This window comes from Oncorhynchus gorbuscha, linkage group LG13 (genome assembly GCF_021184085.1).
Source record: "Oncorhynchus gorbuscha isolate QuinsamMale2020 ecotype Even-year linkage group LG13, OgorEven_v1.0, whole genome shotgun sequence".
NCBI lineage: Eukaryota > Metazoa > Chordata > Actinopteri > Salmoniformes > Salmonidae > Oncorhynchus > Oncorhynchus gorbuscha.
In genome coordinates, this window is record NC_060185.1 from 24,622,222 (window position 1) to 24,644,300 (window position 22,079).

The 22,079-nt window shown below is 44.5% G+C and overlaps 1 protein-coding gene across 1 annotated transcript in view; it reads left to right on the plus strand.

The window, feature by feature from the left end:
- LOC123992606 (solute carrier family 12 member 9-like) overlaps positions 1 to 21,865 on the plus strand; it is a 59,934-nt gene extending 38,069 nt beyond the window's left edge. The window contains exons 10-13 of the mRNA XM_046293881.1: positions 7,792 to 7,984; positions 18,398 to 18,572; positions 19,822 to 19,968; positions 20,094 to 21,865. Coding sequence (XP_046149837.1) covers positions 7,792 to 7,984; positions 18,398 to 18,572; positions 19,822 to 19,968; positions 20,094 to 21,022 — 1,444 coding nt within the window. The 3' untranslated portion in view covers positions 21,023 to 21,865. The remainder of the gene's footprint in view (positions 1 to 7,791; positions 7,985 to 18,397; positions 18,573 to 19,821; positions 19,969 to 20,093) is intronic.
- The last annotated feature ends 214 nt before the right edge of the window (positions 21,866 to 22,079 follow it).

The following is a 22,079-nucleotide window of genomic DNA, read 5'->3' on the forward strand; positions in this document are numbered from 1 at the left end:
GCAGACAGTACAGTTCAGTTAGTCTTAGAGCATTACCTAAATAATGTTGTGCACCTCTAATATATGCTGTTAATGTGTGCCTGGGTAGGTATGTGAACACATCTGAATCACAACTCATTTTTCATAGAGGGGAAACTATCTCTACAAGTTCCTGCATCCCTGTACTTCTCTGTCCATATCAGTGCTTGTCCATGTGTCAAGGGTATTTTAAGTGAACAAATTTTATATATATATATATATATGTGTGTGTGTGTGTGTGTGTGTGTGTGTGTGTGTGTGTGTGTGTGAACCAAACTTTTCCCTCCCTATTGGCCGATGAGATTCGGGCGGGGTGCTGATAAGGTGCGTGGTTGGCTGGCTGCTGTGGGGCACTTCCTTAATTCTATTAGCCTGTTGTTGCTGTGTGTCGCAGGGCTGGTATTGGGTTTTGGGTGTTTTTGTTGTGTTCCCTGCGTCTCTTTCCAGCCGGAAATAATTTAAAGCCATTTAGTGCGTCTCTCCCCTGAGAACTGCTCTGTAATTAGCATAACTCGTTTAGCAGAAATATTTCCTCTTTCCCCTAAATTTGGCACACGGGTGTTTTAGCTGACAGGGAGCAGTATACTGAATTATGATGTAGCGGAAGAGCTGTCCGCTTGTTAAGTGTGTGCGTGTGTCCTCTGTGTGAGAAAAGCGTGTAAAGGGATGTGTGAATCTGTGTGTGTGTTTTCACTGTGTCCAACACACTACTCTTCATCGTTCTGAATGTGCCGTGAAAGGGCTGTTGGCTGCAGCTTTATCAGTAAATGGCTCCAGTTTTTCAGAGCGCTCCTCTGGGTCAGTATGTTCTACTACTGATGGGACTGACTACTGGGTTTAGACTAGAGGACAGGGCTGAGTGGCCTAGACACACACACACACACAGGCTATATTTTTGAGTAAGACTTGAAGGCTAGGCTCTGTTATTAACATGCAGTCAGTCTGAGTGTACATTTTGTGAAGATTACTCTAATTACTTCTCAAATGACATGTAATGTGTGAATGAGCACTCACTGACATTGTATTTATAGATCTGCCAGCTTTGTGTGCACTTGAGTCAAGTGTGTGTTTGCAGAGCAAGGGTGTTTTAATGTGATGGTCGGCCATTGCACAGTTATGTCATCTAATCATGATGTGTCTTTTGGCTGGCTGCCGTGTCCCCTCCCTCTCTCAATACTTGATGGTGGACATTATTTTTTTGCTAATGTCAGCAAAGTGACATCAGTCATTGGGAAATGATTGGTAGCCAAGTGACATCAGTCATTGGGAAATGATTGGTAGCCAAGTGACATCAGTCATTGGGAAATGATTGGTAGCCAAGTGACATCAGTCATTGGGAAATGATTGGTTGTCATTGGGAAATGATTGGTAGCCAAGTGACATCAGCCAAGTGACATCAGTCATTGGGAAATGATTGGTATGCGAGAGAGGAGGGGAGAGACATGGGGAGTGCCAGCGACACACTGCCACTAATGAGAGAGGGATTAAAGAGACCAAAGGAGAGAGTGAAAGAAAGGGAGAGCAGTCAGGTTGAGCTTTTAACATAATGACTCCAGCAGGGAGGGAGAGAGAGTGGATAGCGAGTAAGAGGGACTGAGAGAAGGGGGGGGGGTATAAGATTGAAAAGTAAGACATTGGGGGTAACAAATTATGTGTAATTAGAGCTAAAACAAATGGAAAGTGTGGAGAGAAAGTTGAGCAAAAGGTAGGGGAAAGAAGAGCTACACCTATATATACAAAAGTATGTGGATGCCCCTTCATATAAGAGGATTCGGCTATTTCAGCCACACCCGTTGCTGACCGGTGTATAAAATCAAGAACCCAGGCATGCAATCTCCATAGACAAACATTGTCAGTAGAATGGCCTTACTGAAGAGCTCAGTGACATTCAACGTGGCACCGTCATAGGATGCGTCATTTCCAACAAGTCAGTTTGTCAAATTTCTGCGCTGCTGGAGCTGCCCCGGTCAACTGAAAGTTTTGTTATTGTAAAGTGGAAACTTCTAGGAGAAACAACTGCCTCTAGGAGCAACAACTGCTCATACGTGGAGTGGTAAGCCACACAAGCTCACAGAATGGAAACGCTGAGTACTGAAGCGCATAAAGTTGTCTGTCCTCGGTTGCAACACTCACTACTGAGTTCCAGACTGCCTCTGGAAGCAACGTCAGCACAAGAACTGTTCATCGGGAGCTTCATGAAATGGGTTTCCATGGCCAAGCAGACTCACACAAGCCTAGGATCACTATGCACAATGCCAAGCATCGGCTGGAGTGGTGTAAAGCTCACCGTGTTCTCTGGAGTGATGAATCACGCTTCACCATCTGGCAGTCCGACGGCTGAATCTGGGTTTGACAGAGGTTTGGGGAACGCTACCTGCCCCAATGTATAGTCCCAACTGTAAAGTTTGGTATAATGGTCTGGGGCTGTTTTCCATGGTTTGAGTCAGGCCCCTTAGTTCCAGTGAAGGCAAATCTTATCAATGCTCCTATGCACAAAGCGAAGTCCATACAGAAATGGTTTGTCGAGATCGGTGTGAAAGAACTTGACTGGCCTGCACAGAGTCCAGACCTCAGCCCCATAGAGCACCTTAGGTAATAATTGAAACGCTGACTACCAGCTAGGCCTAATCGCCCAACATCAGTTCCGACCTCACTAATGCTCTTGTGGCTGACCTTGAAGCAAGTCCCCGCAGCAATATTCCAACATCTAGTGGAAAGCCTTCCCAGAAGACTGGAGGCTGTTATAGCAGTAAAGGGTGACCAACTCCGTATTAATGCCCATGATTTTGGAATGAGATGTTCAACAAGCATGTAGTGTACTTCACTCTTCTCTGGTGACTGAGAGTGGTACAGTCATTACACTCCTCTCCTTTTCTAATCTTCTCTCTCTCTCCCATCACGTTTTAGCGGGAGCTACTTATCAATTAGCGCTCAGGTGCATTCCACTCTGTTAATGAAGGTAAGTCTTTTAGCGTAGCCTAGCTCTCCCAGCTGGGCCCAAGCCTGTTCATTTGGATGGTAATTATAGTAGCTAGCCTTAATAGCTGTTTATCTGCTGAAGATGTTATTGCAGGAGATTGGGGTCGCTATGTGATCAATGACCCTACCTTTGTTTGCACCTGCCCTCATGGGGAGCTCAGGTGTGGCATACACATGCATCAAACGCACGCAAATGCATACATCAGACACGCTCACACTCATTGACACACACACATACAGTGCATTCGGAAAGTGATCAGACACCTCGACTTTTCCCACAATTTGTTACATTTACAGCCTTATTCGAAAATGGATGGAATATTTTTTTCATCATCAATCTACACACAATACAATAATGACAAATCAAAAAAAATTTTTTTTTTTTTTGCAAAAGTTATAAAAATGGGAGGGGTGGAAATATTTTAGGTATGTCTTAACATGATCCAAAGTGCTAATTTCAGACGGCGCTGATAGGGATGTTTAAGATTAACCAAAAGCTGGTTTTGGCGGTAACCCAGTTGTTTATGTTATACATTTTGACCGTGGAAACTCAGCCTATCCAGCCACGATGCACACTGCCCATATGAGCATGGAGCAAGACCAGCCTAAGGTGCTTTTGGTGCCTGTATTCTTTGTATTTAGAAACATAAACTATTCTTTCCCATTTTGTTTTTGATTTGGCATAGCCTCTCCTCAATGAAGGATTTTTTTGTCCTGCCCAAAGCAATCACAAAGTAGTCTAAAGGGTTTGGCTCCTGAGATCGCTTGGAAATAAATCTTAATCGCCAACGTTTTATTAAAATATAAAATTTGAAAGGAGTAAAACGGTGAACTGAAATCCCCTTTTTACCAATGCATTGCAGGCAGGCCCACATTGTTTTGACCATGCAGGTCCTGTTTTGGATGTGTGTAAAACCCTGTCCATGATGTACGTGCACATGCCCATCATGAAGTGAGAAATGTGAATCCCGGTGAACCTCGTATTTTAGAAGTTATTTGTAACCTGTAACAATTGCTTGTGTTTGGTTTCATACACTGCCTTACCAAAAGTATGTGGACAACTGCTCCTCAAAAGTCTCATTCCAAAATCATGGGCATTAAAATAAAGTAGGTCCCTCTTTGCTGCTATAACAGCCTCCACTCTTCTGGGAAGGCTTTCCGCTAGATGTTGGAACATTTCTGCAGGGTCTTGCTTCCATTCAGCCACGAGCATTAGTGAGGTCGGAACTGATGTTGGGTGATTAGACCTGGCTCACGGTCGCCTTCCAATTCATCCCAAAGGTCTTCTCTGGGTTGAGGTCTGGGCTCTGCAAGCCAGTCGAGTTCTTCCACACCAATCTCAACAAATAATTTCTGTATGGACTTCACTTTGTTCACGGGAGCATTGTCATGCTGTAACAGGAAAGGGCCTTCACCAAACTGTTGCCACAAAGTTGGAAGCACAGAGTCGTCTAGAATGTAATTTGTATGCTATAGCATTAAGATTTCCCTTCACTGAAACTAAGGGGCCTAGCCCGAACCATGAAAAACAGCCCCAGACCAGTATTCCTCCTCCACCAAACTTTACAGTTGGCACTATACATTGGGGCAGGTAGCGTTCCCCTGGCATCCACCAAGCCCAGATTTGTCAGTTGGACTGTCATATGGTGAAGGGTGGTTCATCTCTACAGAGAATGCGTTTCCACTTCTCCAGAGTCCAATGGTGGCAAGCTTTACACCGCTCCAGCCGACGCTTGACATTGTGCATGGTGAACTTAGGCTTGCATTTGGCTGCTCGAACATCAGAACCCATTTCATGAAGCTCCCAATTAACAGTTATTGTGCTGACCTTGCTTCCAGAGGCAGTTTGGAACTCAGTAGTGAGTGTTGCAACCGAGGACAGATGATTTTTACGTGATTTAGCACTCAGCGGTCACATTCTGTGAGCTTGTGTGGCTTACCATTTCACAGCTGAGCTGTTGTTGTTTCTAGATGTTTCCACTTCACAATAACAGCACTTACAGTTGACCGGGGCAGCTCTAGCAGGGCAGAAATGTAACGAACTGACTTGTTGGAAAGGTGGCATCCTATGACAATGACACATTGAAAGTTACTGAGCTCTTCAGTAAGACCATTCTACTGCCAATGTTTGTCTATGGAGATTGCATGGCTGTGTGCTCGATTTTATACACCTGTCAGCAACAGGTGTGGATGGAATAGCTGAGTCCACGTATTTATTTACTTAACTGACTTGCCTAGTTAAATAAAGGTTAAGAACATTCTTATTTACAATGACAGCCTACCCTGGCCAAACCCTAACCCGGACGACACTGGGCCAATTGTGCGCCGACCTATGGGACTCCCAGCCGCGACCGGTTGTGATACAGCCTGGAATCGAACCAGGGCCTGTAGCGACGCCTCTAGCACTGAGCTGTGCCACTCGGTAGGGGTGTCCACACATTTTTGTTTTTTCAAAACCCAAGCCCTCCCTTAGGCCTACTACTGTATAACAAAGGCTGGTTTAACATCTGTGTTTTATCCTGCCGATTTTTATGATATCATTACATTTTTACATTTATTGTTGTAAAAAAGGGATTTGTTGTAATATAATTAAAATAAAAACAAGTAATCTTATTAGAGTAGTTTTCCGGGTTTTATTGTGACTACGTCTGTGGCGAACATGCAATGCAACTTCTGGAGATGTGTGAATGTGATCTGATCTGTAAGATGGTTCTGATGATGTTCATAAAACACAGGCCTATTTGGGAGCAGTACAAAGGTGTGGACTTTCTCCCTTTATCTTTATATTGGATCTTTGTCCAGCTACTGTGAAATGTTTGGATGTGTGTAAAACCCTCCATAGTCTGCGTTTTAATATTCTATGCCCACGGGGAGAAATGATGGTGCCTGTAAGTGTGATGGCCTATTTAAAATGAGTTGTTTTGATTATGTTTTTAGACCTTATCAATAATTAATTTAATCTTCCTCATTGATGTTTGGCGTGTCCATGCTCAGCCGTAATGCAATTTATAGTAGGTCTAGCCCCTATGTCCGTGTGAATGCTATTGAATCCATGCAATTAATTAGAACAATGTGGAATGCAAATGGGTTCAAGTTAATGCATTTAGTATAGATAGGGCTACATTATGTTATTTCCTTTGTATAAGCTATTTAACAAACTAACTTTGGAATTGAGTTGATTCCAAGGCAATACGTAAAAGACAATAAATGCACAACTTGAAGCAACCAAATGTTTCACAATGGAGCATGTGCTGATTGGCCAGTGAGGGGCCACGCCTCAACACACCCACTACTTGTTTATTCATCAAAACCCAGCCTTTTCACTACAACGCCAGCAAGTGCATTCATAATTGGGATAGTGAAAATGGAAAATAATATTCCTGACTAACCCTTGAACCTATAGCACTTGCTTACGGTTTGTTAAATTAGAGCCCTCAATGTTTTCTTGGAAAGCTTGTGTTATTATATGATAAAATATCAGTACTTGTTGCATTTACAACTTGTCTAAGTCCTTATCAACTGATTTGAAACCGTTTGTCTGTGGATTGACTGCATTGTTTTAATGGAATGTTGGAATATTGGCAGTCCTCTAAAACTGTCTGGCTAACAAACATATAAAGTGCAGATTGTATCAAATGAACTTGAAGAATTTTATCTTATCACACCACTGGAAATCTATGGTTGACCAACTCCCTGACTAAAAGTTTATTGGTCACATACACAGTTCAGCAAGTGTTATAGCGGCGCAGCAAAATGCATATGTTACTAGCTCCTAACAATGCAGTCAGATGTCAAACAGCTAGAATATTATTTTTTTTAATGCAATCGATACATATTTACATAAGCTAAACTAAGAATGATGTGAACAGCAGTGGATACTCTGAGTGTAGAAAACATTATGAGCACCTTCCTAATATTGAGTTGAAATCCTTTTGCCCTCAGAACAGCCTCAATTCATTGGGGCATGGACTCTACGGTCGAAAGCGTTCCACTGGGATGCTGGACCATGTTGACTCCAATGCTTCCCACAGTTGTCAAGTTGGCTGGATGTCCTTTGGATGGTGGACCATTCTTGATACACGGGAAACTGTTGAGTGTGAAAAACCTAGCAGCGGTGCAGTTCTTGACACACTCAAACCGGTGCACCTGGCACCTTCACTTTCTGAATGGCACACCGACACAGTCCATGTCTCAATTGTCTCAAGGCTTAACAATCCTTATTTAACCTGTGTCCTCCCCTTCACCTACACTGATTTGAAGTGGATTTAACAAGTGGCATCAATAAGGGATCATAGCTTTCACTTGGATTCTCCTTGTCAATTTGCCATGGAAAGGGCAGGTGGGGCTAAGGTTTTATACACTCAGTGTTTATTAGAGAGCTGTCAAGAATCCAGTATATAAATAAATATGTGGCGTGTAGGTTCCTGTCCATTCTAGTATTCTAATTATATGCTCACAAACACATTAACTAACACACTCATTTACTCTCTCTCTCTCTCTCAAATGCACACAATGCATGTACACTACACTACACACTGAACTGTACACCTTTCAGTAGATGCAGTTAGTCTAAGACTGAATGAGTTTGTGCACATAATTAACCCAATCACTTTCTATACACTGACTCACCTTCAATTGTTTATCATGCTTAGAGCTTTACATTCACTTAGATTGCTTGTGTGTGAGTGAGAGTGGGAAAAGCGAGAGAAAAAATAAGATCATTTGCTTCTCTAAAAGCACATGCATTTGCAAAGGTGTGTGTGTGTGTGTAAACCCTCTCTCCTCTCCCTCCAGGCCCACCTTCCGTTACTTCACCTGGCACACCTGTGTGCTGGGCATCGTGGGCTGTGCTATCATGATGTTCCTGATCAACGCTATCTACGCCTCAGCCTCCATCGCTTTCATGCTGCTTCTACTGCTGCTCATCCACTACCTCAGCCCTACCAGCAGCTGGGGCTATATCAGCCAGGCTCTCATCTTCCACCAGGTACACACACACTTCTGTTCTACATCCACTACCTCAGCTACATCAGTCTGCAGAACATTGACATCATCTCGGAATTTCTCCTATTACCAGGTTCGTATACAAGGGGGCAAAAATCCCATTCGGCGTCTACCAGAATGCTAACAAAATTAGCACAAATAATAACTAATTTCCATGGAAGCTGCTAGCTAAGTCTGTTAACGAGCACAAATGAAAATAAATTAATTGCAAAGACAGGCACTCTAGCTCACAAAATTATACATACAGTGCATTCGGAAAGTATTCAGACCCCTTGACTTTTTCCACATTCTGTTACGTTACAGCCTTATTCTAAAATTGATTCAATAGATTTTTTTTCTCCAAATCAAAAACAGGTTTTTAGAAATGTATGCAAATGTGTGTGTGTGTGTGTGTGTGTGTGTGTGTACAGTGCCTTGCGAAAGTATTCGGCCCACTTGAACTTTGACCTTTTGCCACATTTCAGGCTTCAAACATAAAGATATAAAACTGTATTTTTTTTTGAAGAATCAACAACAAGTGGGACACAATCATGAAGTGGAACGACATTTATTAACAAATCAAAAACTGAAAAATTGGGCGTGCAAAATTATTCAGCCCCCTTAAGTTAATACTTTGTAGCGCCACCTTTTGCTGGGATTACAGCTGTAAGTCGCTTGGGGTATGTCTCTATCAGTTTTGCACATCGAGAGACTGAAATTTTTTCCCATTCCTCCTTGCAAAACAGCTCGAGCTCAGTGAGGTTGGATGGAGAGCATTTGTGAACAGCAGTTTTCAGTTCTTTCCACAGATTCTCGATTGGATTCAGGTCTGGACTTTGACTTGGCCATTCTAACACCTGGATATGTTTATTTTTGAACTATTCCATTGTAGATTTTGCTTTATGTTTTGGATCATTGTCTTGTTGGAAGACAAATCTCCGTCCCAGTCTCAGGTCTTTTGCAGACTCCATCAGGTTTTCTTCCAGAATGGTCCTGTATTTGGCTCCATCCATCTTCCCATCAATTTTAACCATCTTTCCTGTCCCTGCTGAAGAAAAGCAAGCCCAAACCGTGATTCTGTCACCACCATGTTTGACAGTGGAGATGGTGTGTTCAGGGTGATGAGCTGTGTTGCTTTTATGCCAAACATAACGTTTTGCATTGTTGCCAAAAAGTTCAATTTTGGTTTCATCTGACCAGAGCACCTTCTTCCACATGTTTGGTGTGTCTCCCAGGTAGCTTGTAGCAAACTTTAAACGACACTTTTTATGGATATCTTTAAGAAATGGCTTTCTTCTTGCCACTCTTCCATAAAGGCCAGATTTGTGCAATATACGACTGATTGTTGTCCTATGGACAGAGTCTCCCACCTCAGCTGTAGATCTCTGCAGTTCATCCAGAGTGATCATGGGCCCCTTGGCTGCATCTCTGATCAGTCTTCTCCTTGTATGAGCTGAAAGTTTAGAGGGACGGCCAGGTCTTGGTAGATTTGCAGTGGTCTGATACTCCTTCCATTTCAATGTTATCACTTGCACAGTGCTCCTTGGGATGTTTAAAGCTTGGGAAATCTTTTTGTATCCAAATCCGGCTTTAAACTTTTTCACAACAGTATCTCGGACCTGCCTGGTGTGTTCCTTGTTCTTCATGATGCTCTCTGCGCTTTTAACGGACCTCTGAGACTATCACAGTGCAGGTGCATTTAAACGGAGACTTGATTACACATAGGTGGATTGTATTTATCATCATTAGTCATTTAGGTCAACATTGGATCATTCAGAGATCCTCACTGAACTTATGGAGAGTTTGCTGCACTGAAAGTAAAGGGGCTGAATAATTTTGTACGCCCAATTTTTCAGTTTGATTTGTTAAAGTTTGAAATATCCAATAAATGTTGTTCCACTCCATGATTGTGTCCCACTTGTTGATTCTTCACAAGAAAATACAGTTTTATATCTTTGTTTGAAGCCTGAAATGTGGCAAAAGGTTGCAAATTTCAATGGGGCCGAATACTTTCGCAAGGCACTATATATGTGTGTATATATATGTGTATACATGCATATACATGTATATACGTGTATATAGCCCTTTATGTTCCTTTTAGCAAACTCTAAGCGGGCTGTCGTGTGCATTTTTACTGAAGAGTTGCTTCCGTCTGGCCACTCTACCATAAAGGCCTGAAGAGATGGCCATCCTTCTGGAAGGTTCTCCCATCTCAACAGAGGAACTCTGTCAGTGACCATCGGGTTCTTGGTCAACTCTCTGATCAAGGCCCTTCTCCCCCAATTGCTCAGTTTGGCCAGGCGGCCAGCTCTAGGAAGAGTCTTGGTGGTTCCAAACTTCTTCCATTTCAGAATGATGGAGGCCACTGTGTTCTTGGTCTTAAATACTGCTGAAATGTTTTGGTACCCTTCCCCTGATCTGTTCCTCGACACAGTCCTGTCTCAGAGCTCTACAGACAATTCCTTCGACCTCATGGCTTGGTTTTTGCTCTGACATGCACTGTCAACTGTAGGACCAAATATAGACTGTCTCTTTCCAAATCATGTCCAATCAATTGAATTTACCACAGGTGGACATCAAGTTGTAGAAACATATCAAGGATGATCAATGGAAACCGAGTGCACCTGAGCTCAATTTTGAGTCTCATAGCAAGTGTCTGAATAATTTTTATGTAAATAAGGTATTTCTGTTTTTTATTTTTAATACATTTGCAAACATTTCTAAAAACCAGTTTTTGCTTTGTCGTTATGTGGTACTGTGTGCAGATTGAAGATTTTCTATTTAATACATTTTAGAATATGGCTGGTACAAAATGTGGAAAAGGGGAATGTCTGAATACTTACCGAATGTACTGGAGGTAGGAGCTATCGAATGTCATTTTTGGTGAGTTTGGACATTTCCAAGCGAATGTGAACGAGAGACATTGTGCAAAGGACCAAATATTTTTTGCATTAATCGCTGTACAGAACTCATCCAAAGGGCACAATATGATGCCCTGTCACCTTATTAATTCAGCCTTTTACTAAAATAAGTAGCTAGTTAAACTTAGGGGTTGCATTAATGCAGAATTCTGTTTTTCACGCAATAAATAAAAACTAATCTTGCTACGTTTTCTAAACGCAGATATAAAATGCTTCTTGTTGTAATTTCTGTTTGGCATCAGACTTATTTTGTGCTTCAGTTGCACGTCTCCATTCGGATGAGAATTCTCTAACAGGCATTCTTTTTGCAGACTCCGCTCTGACTGGTGTGTAGCTACTTTTCTCTGGTACTTTTCTCATCTCAGTGTAGCCAGCCTGCTTTTCTCCGGTAAAATTCTATATTAACTTTAAAACATTAGGGAATGTAGCTGTAGCTGGTTCCAGTAAGGCGCCGACAGAGATGTTCCCTTCGAGTTCTTAGGAAAGTATGAAGTATTTTTTGTGTGTTATTTCTTACATTGTTACCCCAGGAAATCTTAAGTCTTATTACATACAGCTGGGAAGAACTATTGGATATAAGAGCAATGTCAACTTACCAACATTGCAACCAGGAATATGACTTTCCCGAAGCGGATCCTCTGTTCGGACCACCACCCAGGACAATGGAGCGAATTCCAGTAGTCGACCCAAAACAATGACAAAGCAGCCACCTGGCCAGGCTCCGTAGACGTGCGCACCACTTCCAAGTATACTACTAGCCAATGTCCAGTCTCTTGACAAGGTAGACAAAATTCGAGCAAGGGTTGCCTTCCAGAGAAACATCAGAGATTGTAACATGTCCGTTTCACGGAAATATGGCTCTCTCGGGATATGTTGTCGGAATCGGTTCAGCCACCGGGTTTCTCCATGCATTGCGCCGACAGAGATAAACACCTCTCTGGGAAGAGGAAGGACGGGGGTGTATTCTTCATGATTAACGACTCATGGCGTAATCATAACAACATACAGGAACTCAAGTCCTGCTCACCCGATCAAGAATTCCTTACAATCAAGTGCCGGCATTTTACCTACCAAGAGAATTCTCTTAGGTTATAGTTATAACCGCTGTGTTCATTCCCCCTCAAGCAGACACCAAGATGGCCATCAAGGAACTTCACTAGACTAAATGCAAACTGGAAACCATACATCCTGAGACTGCATTTGTTGTAACTGGGGAATTTAACAACCTAAATTCTTCCAGCATATTGATTGTGCTACGCGCAAGCGCAGCACCCTTCGCCACTGCTGATCGTGGACTTCAGGAAACAGCATAGGGAGCACCCCCCCCCTATCCACATCGAAGGGACAACATTTGTAAGTACACTTCAACGACAAACTGAAATGGTCCACCCACACAGACAGTGTGGTGAAGAAGGTGCAAGAGCGCTTGTTCAACCTCAGGAGGCTGAAGAAATTTGGCTTGTCACCCAAAACCCTGACAAATTTTTAGATGCACAATCGAGAGCATCCTGTCGGGATGTATCACAGCCTGGTACGGCAACTGCACCTCCCTCAACCGCAAGGCTGTCCAGAGGGTGGTGCAGTCTGCACAATGCATCACTGGTGGCAAACTACCTGCCCTCCATGACACCTACAGCACCCAATGTCACAGGAAGGCCAAAAATATCATCCAAGGACATCAACCACCCGAGCCACTGCCTATTCACACCGCTACCATCCAGAAGGTGAGGTCAGTGCAGGTGCATCAAAGCTGGGACGGAGAGACTGAAAAACAGCTTTCTCAAGGCCAACAGACTGCTAAACCTCAATCACCAACTCCGAGACGCTGCTGCCTACATGGAGACCCAATCACTGGACACTTTAATAAATGGATCACTAGTCACTTTAAACAATGCACTCGAAATAATACCGCTTTAATAATGTTTGCATATCTTGCATTACTCATATCACATGTATATACTGTATTTTATACTATCTATTGCTCCTTGCCTATGCCGCGCGGCCATCACTCATCTATATACTTATATGTACATATTCTCATTCACCCCTTTAGGTGTGTGTGTATTAGGTAGTTGTTAGGGAATTGTTGGATTACTTGTTAGATATTACTGCGCTGTCAGAACTAGAAGCGCAAGCATTTTACTACACTTGCATTAACATCTGCTAATCATGTGTACAGTTGAAGTCGGAAGTTTACATACACTTAGGTTGGAGTCATTAACTCATTTTTCAACCACTCCACAAATTTCTTGTTAACAAACTTTAGTTTTGGCAAGTCGTTTAGGACATCTACTTTGTACATGACACAAGTCATTTTTCCAACAATTGATTACAGACATATAATTTCACTTATAATTCACTATCACTATTCCAGTGCGTCAGGAGTTTACAAGTTTGCAAGCTGAAGAACACCATCCCAACCGTGAAGCACGGGGGTGGCAGCATCATGTTGTGGGGGTGCTTTGCTGTTGGAGGGACTGGTGCACTTCACAAAATAGATGGCATCATGAGAATGGAAAATTGTGGCTCCATTGAAGCAACATCTCAAGTCATCAGTCAGGAAGTTAAAGCTTGCTCGCAAATGGGGTCTTCCTAATGGACAATGACCCCAAGCATACTTCCAAAGTTGTGGCAAAATGGCTTAAGGACAACAAAGTCAAGGTACTGGAGTGGCCATCACAAAGCTCTGACCTCAATCCTATCGAACATTTGTGGGCAGAACTGAAAAGGCGTGTGCGAGCAAAGAGGTCTATAAACCTGACTCAGTTACACCAGCTCTGTCAGGAGGAATTAGACCAAATTCACCCAACTTATTGTGGGACGCTTGTGGAAGGCTACCTGAAACGTTTGACCCAAGTTAAACAATTTAAAGGCAATGCAACCAAATACTAATTGAGTAAACTTCTGACCCACTGAGAATATGATGAAGGAAATTAAAGCTGAAATATATCATTCTCTCTATTCTGACATTTCACATTCTTAAAATAAAGTAGTGATCGTAACTGACATAATTTTTACTAGGATTAAATGTCAGGAATTGTGAAAAATGGAGTTTAAATGTATTTAGCTACGGTGTGTGTAAACTTCCGACTTCAACTGTATGTGACAAATCAAATTTGATATGATAAACATTAGAAATATGGCCATGCATTGTTGCAAAAAAATACCTTGCTTTTTCATTGTAAGCTCATTTACTTGTGTGTTTGCCAGCAAAATAGCGTTGCACTTTGGTTGTCATCTGATGAAAATGAAGCTATTTTCTGGCTCATCTGTTCTGGGGAATTATGCTAAGCTTCACAACGTAAAATAATGTGACTGTTGAAATAAAGAACACAATCAGCTTCATCTCTTAACGTATTGCAGGTATTTACTTAAAGTAGCTGCATATATAAACATGTATGGAAACACTTCAAATGAATAGTTTCAATGGTATTGGCAGTATTGAAAAACCATCCTGTGGCTATTTCCAAATACCCCGGGAATATGGTATATACAATATATCGCCAGAGCCTATCATCCCAAAGTATTTGTATATTTGTCCTCTATTCTACAAGCCTTTTGCTCTAGTGTTGCCAGGAGGGACTGTTGCCAAGGGGACGGTTGCCTGGGCAGTGAAGTGCCAGGAGCCTGTCAAAAGCTAGGCTGCTCCAGGAGCATTATTACAGCCACTTAACTTATTGAGCCTTTCTCCAATGCTTCCTCTCCCCATCCCCAGGGAGAGAGGGAAACACGAGGAATGCGGAGACACTTAGTTTAAACTAACTTGTGTGTGTGGAGGGATTACGAGGGTGCATGTTTTGGCAGTGCTCAGTATGGATCGGTGACATTGAGGAAAGACAGAAGAAGATTAAATTCATGTGATACAGGCAAGGAGATATAAGCTGATAGTCTTGAGGGATGGGGATCGTATTGAAGGAGTGATTGACATGAAAGAAAAAGACATGAGTTTCTTGGTGGGCGGATAGAAAATAATGTCGAAGTTAAGAAAAGATGCAAATGCAATGACATGGGGATAGGGTGGTGAGAGGGGAGGGATTAAGAAAATATGATCTATCAGAAGACTGATGGAGATGGATCCCGAGAGGGACGGAGTGAGGGACAGCTGGAGCGGTAGATGAGTGGAGGAGGCAGAAGCACGTTGACTCCAGGAACTCTCGGTTTGGCAAAAAATTTGATAATGATTCTAATGATAATGTTTGTTTAGCATTATCATCATTAGCTGTATGTACACACACAAAACGTACTCTCACAGAAACATACATACATACACATGCATTCACACACAAATTATTCACGTGGGGTTTTGGTAATCGGTAAACCGTGTATCATAGAGTTTTATTTTTGAAATACTTTTGTTAGATCAGTAATTAGGGAGATTGGATACTAAGTGAAACCTAGAATCGACTACACATCTTACACATATGCAGTCATGCCCCTTCAGTGATCACACCATGGAAGTCAGGTCCCTTCAGTGATCACGCCATGGAAGTCATGCCCTTCAGTGATCACGCCATGGAAGTCATGCCCCTTCAGTGATCACGCCATGGAAGTCAGCCCCCATTCAGTGATCACGCCATGGAAGTCATGCCCCTTCAGTGATCACGCCATGGAAGTCATGCCCCTTCAGTGATCACGCCATGGAAGTCATCCCTTCAGTGATCACACCATGGAAGGGTGGAAGGAACATGATGTTTTCAGAGATTTTTAATAGGCCCATTGTCTTGAATATCTGTAGATTGGTGGCCATTTGGACCTAGTATTTGCTCATTATTTCTATGGTTGGCTATGTAACAGGAATTAATATAGGATAGGAAGGTTTGTGTTCCAGACGTGGAATGTTTCAACATTGGTCTTGTAGATATAATTACAGCTCTGTGATTTTATGTAATGAGAATATGATGGGAGGTCGCAGTACTGCCATTCCATAATGCCAACTGTCTCTTCATGACCACTACACACCCCTCCTACACACTCCATGGTCTGCAGTCTCTACCACAGTCTCATGTCTTAATGGGATTCTGGATCCAATTTATGTCTGCAGTGGTGGAATCCTTCTGATTAGACCACAGACAGACCCACACGCTCACTCTGCAGACAAGGGGCGTTGTGTGGGATGTGCATAGGAACACATGTACGAAGAAGGTAAAGGAAGGGTTTTATGCAGCGAGAGTGGCCAACTTAAGCCATGTACACCATGGTTTCTAGTTGCCAGTAGTAACCGGATTTGTTTTTGATTTAGCCAACTCCTCTGTGGTTTGTTATACCATACATATACATAATGTACAGTCGTGGCCAAAAGTTTTGAGAATGATACAAATATTCATTTTCACAAAGTTTGCTGCTTCAGTGTCTTCAGATATTTTTGTCAGATACTATAGAATACTGAAGTATAATTACAAGCATTTCATAAGTGTCAAAGGCTTTTATTGACAATTACATGAAGTTGATGCGAAGAGTCAATATTTGCAGTGTTGACCCTTCTTTTTCAAGACCTCTGCAATCTGCCCTGGCATGCTGTCAATTAACTTCTGGGCCACATCCTGACTGATGGTAGCCAATTCTTGCATAATCAATGCTTGGGGTTTGTCAGAATTTGTGGGGTTTTGTTTGTCCACCCACATCTTGAGGATTGACCACAAGTTCTCAATAGGATTAAGGTCTGGTGAGTTTCCTGGCCATGGACCCATGGACCCAAAATATTGATGTTTTGTTCCCCGAGCCACTTATCACTTTTGCCTTATGGCAAGGTGCTCCATCATGCTGGAAAAGGCATTGTTCGTCACCAAACTGTTCCTGGATGGTTAGGAGAAGTTGCTCTTGGAGGATGTGTTGGTACCATTCTTTATTCATGGCTGTGTTCTTAGGCAAAATTGTGAGTGAGCCCACTCCCTTGGCTGAGAAGCAGTCCCACACATGAATGGTCTCAGGATGCTTTACTGTTGGCATGACACAGGACTGATGGTAGCGCTCACCTTGTCTTCTCTGGACAAGCATTGTTCCGGCTGCCCCAAACAATCGGAAAGGGGATTCATTAGAAAACATGACTTTACCCCAGTCCTCAGCAGTCCAATCCCTGTACCTTTTGCAGAATATCAGTCTGTCCCTGATGTTTTTCCTGGAGATAAGTGGCTTCTTTGCTGCCCTTATTGACACCAGGCCATCCTCCAAACGTCTTCGCCTCACTGTGTGTGCAGATGCACTCACACCTACCTGCTGCCATTCCTGAGCAAGCTCTGTACTGGTGGTGCCCCGATTCCGCAGCTGAATCAACGTTAGATGGTCTTGGCACTTGCTGGACTTTCTTGGGCGCCCTGAAGCCGCCTTCACAACAATTGAACCGCTCTCCTTGAAGTTCTTGATGATCCAATAAATGGTTGATTTAAGTGCAATCTTACTGGCAGCAATATCCTTGCCTGTGAAGCACTTTTTTGTGCAAAGCCATGATGATGATGGCACGTGTTTCCTTGCAGGTAACCACAGTTGACAGAGGAAGAACAATGATTCTAATTACCACCCTTCTTTTTGAAGCTTCCAGTCTGTTATTTGAACTCAATCAGCATGAGTGATCTCCAGCCTTGTCCTCGTCAATGCTCACACCTGTGTTAACGAGAGAATCAACGACATGATGTCAGCTGGTCCTTTTGTGGCAGGGCTGAAATGTAGTGGAAATGTTTTTGGGGATTCAGTTCATTTGCATGGCAAAGAGGGACTTTGCAATTAATTGCAATTCATCTGATCACTCTAAATAACATTCTGGAGTATATTCAAATTGCCATCATACAAACTGAAGCAACAGACTTTGAAAATTAATATTTGTCATTCTCAAAACCTTTGGCCATGACTATATGACATATGAACATGTATGGCATAACAATGAACAACTGGGGAGTTTGCCAAAGAATCTGGCCACTATGCTACAATAGTAGCAACATGCCTTGGCAACCAAACTACAGATGTAGGATCTTAATTTGATTACGCTTTTGTTGCTAAGAATTTTACTGCAGTGCAGGAACCGCAGATGAGCTTAGTGATTTACTTAAATTAACTTAAATCCCACACTAACACATTGTTATATTAACAGTATTGCACTTTTCATGTCGCCTACTTCTGGCTGGCTAATAGCCTAACCATCGATTTTAAGAAAAATTATGGCCAAAAATGTCAGTCCTGTTGCGGCAGGATTATTTTGCTGTGACAATATTGGTCAAATTATGATCTTACATCTATGTTGCTACCATTTAGCATTCCAGTCCTGATAACTATTGTGTATGCACTATAGATCAGTGGTTCCTAACCATAGTAAGGAGTACTTGGCCTATCTACAGGGGGTACTTGAGAAGGCTCATGAGACCATAAGTCTACTGGTAAAATGTTTGAGGGGGTACTCCGGGCAGAGCAAAATTCAGTTAGTGGTACAGTAACTGAAAAAAGGTTTGGCTCCAATGCTATACAGTATACAGCTCTGTTGTAACGCAACTCTCGGTCTCTCCCTCCAGGTGCGTAAGTACCTGTTGATGTTGGACGTGCGTAAGGACCATGTGAAGTTCTGGAGACCCCAGCTGTTGCTGATGGTGTCTAACCCTCGTAGCAGTGTAGGTCTCATCACCTTCATCAACGACATCAAGAAGAGTGGTCTCTATGTCCTGGGACATGTACAGCTGGGAGACCTGGGTAAGAGGAAACACAGATGTTTGCTTTTTAATAATAAAGAAGCCTTTTACGTTTCCCTTCTGTTATTCTCCCAGAGTGGCTGAATACCTCTGTCATCCATCACAGTTCAGGCTTGTTGGTGAATGTCTAGTGGAATTGTGTTCGACTGAGTTGATGTCAAACCAATGTTTGAAGAAGTATGTCTCTGACTTGGCTAGTACAGTAACTAAAGCTATATGTGTGGTAAGCCAGGCTGCTTACTAGAAATGGTTCGCTCTGACAGTGAGTCACATTGTCGTAGCTCGCTAAATAAACCATGGGTGCCAGTATCTCAGAAATGGTCGGCCTCCTGGGCTTTTCACGCAGTGCCTAGGGTTTACTGAGAAGGGTGCCACAAACCAAAAACATCCGGTCAGCGGCAGTCCTGTGGGCGAAAACCGCTCGTTAATGAGGTCGAAGGAAAATGGCAAGAATCAGGTGGACCACAAATTATCAAATAACCGTTCAGTATAGCAGTGGTGTCTCGCACGCTCTCTCGGGGCGCCTCTCGCGCTCTCTCGGGGCGCCTCTCGCGCTCTCTCGGGGCGCCTCTCGCGCTCTCTCGGGGCGCCTCTCGCGCTCTCGGGCGCCTCTCGGGGGCGCCTCGGGCGCCTCGCGCTCGGGCGCGCCTCTCTCGGGCGCCTCTCGCGCTCTCGCGCTCTCTCGGGGCGCCTCTCGCGCTCTCTCGGGGCGCCTCTCGCGCTCTCTCGGGGCGCCTCTCGCGCTCTCTCGGGGCGCCTCTCGCGCTCTCTCGGGGCGCCTCTCGCGCTCTCTCGGGGCGCCTCTCGCGCTCTCTCGGGGCGCCTCTCGCGCTCTCTCGGGCGCCTCTCGGGCGCCTCTCTCTCGCTCTCTCGGGCGCCTCTCTCGCGCTCTCTCGGGCGCCTCTCGCGCTCTCGGGCGCCTCTCGCTCTCTCTCGGGGCGCCTCTCGCGCTCTCTCGGGGCGCCTCTCGCGCTCTCTCGGGGCGCCTCTCGCGCTCTCTCGGGGCGCCTCTTGCGCTCTCTCTCGTGTCTTATGTTTTTCTGTGGCACTGCACAATCAGGTCACTACACAGAGAAATAACTTAATCTCGTATTCTCTGAGGACTTGGCAGATAATGGCCCCTAGCCAAAATGTTTGCACAGATATTGATGTTTTGTTTCTATCGCTCTCTCCATCCTACCCTCACCCCCCCTCTCGCTCTCTTTCTCTCGATCGATACTCCCACCACCCCTTCTCGCTCTTTCTCTCAGACACGTTACCGTCCAACCCTCTCCAGTGCCGTTATGACTCATGGTTGTCTCTGGTGGACCACCTCAACATCAAGGCATTTGTCAACCTCACCCTGGCTGACTCAGTACGGCATGGAGTCCAACATCTACTCTTCATCTCTGGCCTAGGTCAATGATTATATTCACTACTCTCTGATACCATGCACTCTATTAGCTGTAACTGGCCCAACTGTCATTCATACACCTCTTTTACAATCACACCCATTCACTCATCTCTCCCTCTGTCTCTCTAGGTGGGATGAGGCCCAACACATTGGTCTTGGGTTTCTATGATGACTGCACTCCCAAAGACAAACTCACTGACCCCGCCCTCACTTCCACCGTCCCCACTCAGGACCCCGAGGACGAACGCCCGCCCTACCACTTCCCCACCCTGCGGCCATCCAATGATGGTATGGGGGAAAACGGAAAAGTCATGGGACCCCAAGAATACGTGGCGGTGATCGCAGATGCCATGAAGATGATGAAGAATGTAGCGCTAGCCCGCTACTTCCACCAGTTCGACCGGGCCTCAACCATCTCCTCGTCCCCAGGGAAGGGTGCTCTGTACGTGGACGTGTGGCCCGTCAACCTGCTGAGACCAGACAGCTCCAGCTATGTAGACACCTGCTCACTCTTCCTGCTCCAGCTTGCCTGTGTCCTCAACATGGTCCGCGCGTGGCGCCATGCTAGACTCCGCCTCTTTCTATGTGTGGAGGAAGGGCGGAGCCTGCGAGGCTCTGAGGAAAAGCTGGGTCAGCTGCTGAAGGAACTGAGGATCAAAGCCAATGTGTACACTGTGCCCTGGGACCAGCAGGTGGCGCTACACTGGCAGAGGCAGGGTGAGGCGGGCAAGAGGAGGCCTACCCGCCAGTCACAGAGAGCGCAGGAGGGGCTGGGAAAGAAGGGGTTGTTTGAGGAGGAGGAAGGAGATAACGACAATATAAATAGCTTCCCTAGCAATGCCACAAGGCTGTCGGATGAGTATCTGTTGGCGGTTAATAGGTTGATCCTGGATCAGGCCTGCCCCCCTCCGGCCGTGCGTTTCCTGTATTTGCCCCACCCCCCGGCTGACACGCAGCACTACACGGCCTACCTCCGCCAGCTAGACCTGCTCACAGAGGACCTGGGTCCTACCCTGCTCATACACGGGGTTACACCTGTCCTCACCACTGACCTCTAACACCTGAACTCTCACCAACTGATCCCTGATTAAACCCTCATCCCCTTACCAAATTGCTGCAGGTAGAAGTGCTACTTAGACAAAGCTCAAGGATCCACTTACCTTCCCCAAAGCTGTACTAATATACAAAAGTATGTGGACACCCCTTCAAATAAGTGGATTTGGCTATTTCAGCCATGCTCGTTGTTGAGATATGTATAAAATCGAGCACACAGCCATGCAATCTCCATACACAAACAGGAAGTAGAATTGCCCCTACTGAAGAGATTAGTGACTTTCAACGTGGCACTGTCATAGGATGCCACCTTTCCAACAAGTCAGTTCGTCAAATTTCTGCATTGCCCCAGTCAACTGTAAGTGCTGTTATTGTGAAGTGGCAACGTCGAGGAGCAACAACGGTGCAGCCGTGAATTGGTAGGCCACACAAGCTCACAGAACGGGACCGCCGAGTGCTGAAGCGCGTAGCACCTAAAAATCCTTTGTTCTCGGTTGCAACACTCACTACCGAGTTCCAAACTGCCTCTGGAAGAAATGTCAGCACAAGGACTGTTCATTGGGAGCTTCATGAAATGGATCTCCATGAAATGGGTTTCCATGGCCGAGCAGCCGCACACAAGCCTAAGATCACCATGCACAATGCCCAGCATCGGCTGGAGTGGTGTAAAGCTCACCGCCATTACTCTGGTGCAGTGGAAACGCTTTCTCTGGAGTAATGATTACGCTTCACCATCTGGCAGTCCAACGGACTAATCTGGGTTTTGCGGATGCCAGGAGAACGCTACCTCCCCAAATGCAGAGTGCTAACTGTAAAGTTTGGTGGAGGAGAAATAATGGTCTGGGGCTATTTTTCATGGTTCGGGCAAGGAAATCTTAACACTAAAGCATACAATGACATTCTTGATGATTCTGTGCTTCCAACTTCGTGGCAACAGTTTGGGAAAGGCTGTTTCCTGTTTCAGCATGACAATGCCCCAGTGCACAAAGTGAGGTCCATACAGAAATGGTTTGTTGAGATCGGTGTGGAAGAACTTGACTGGCCTGCACAGAGGCCTGACCT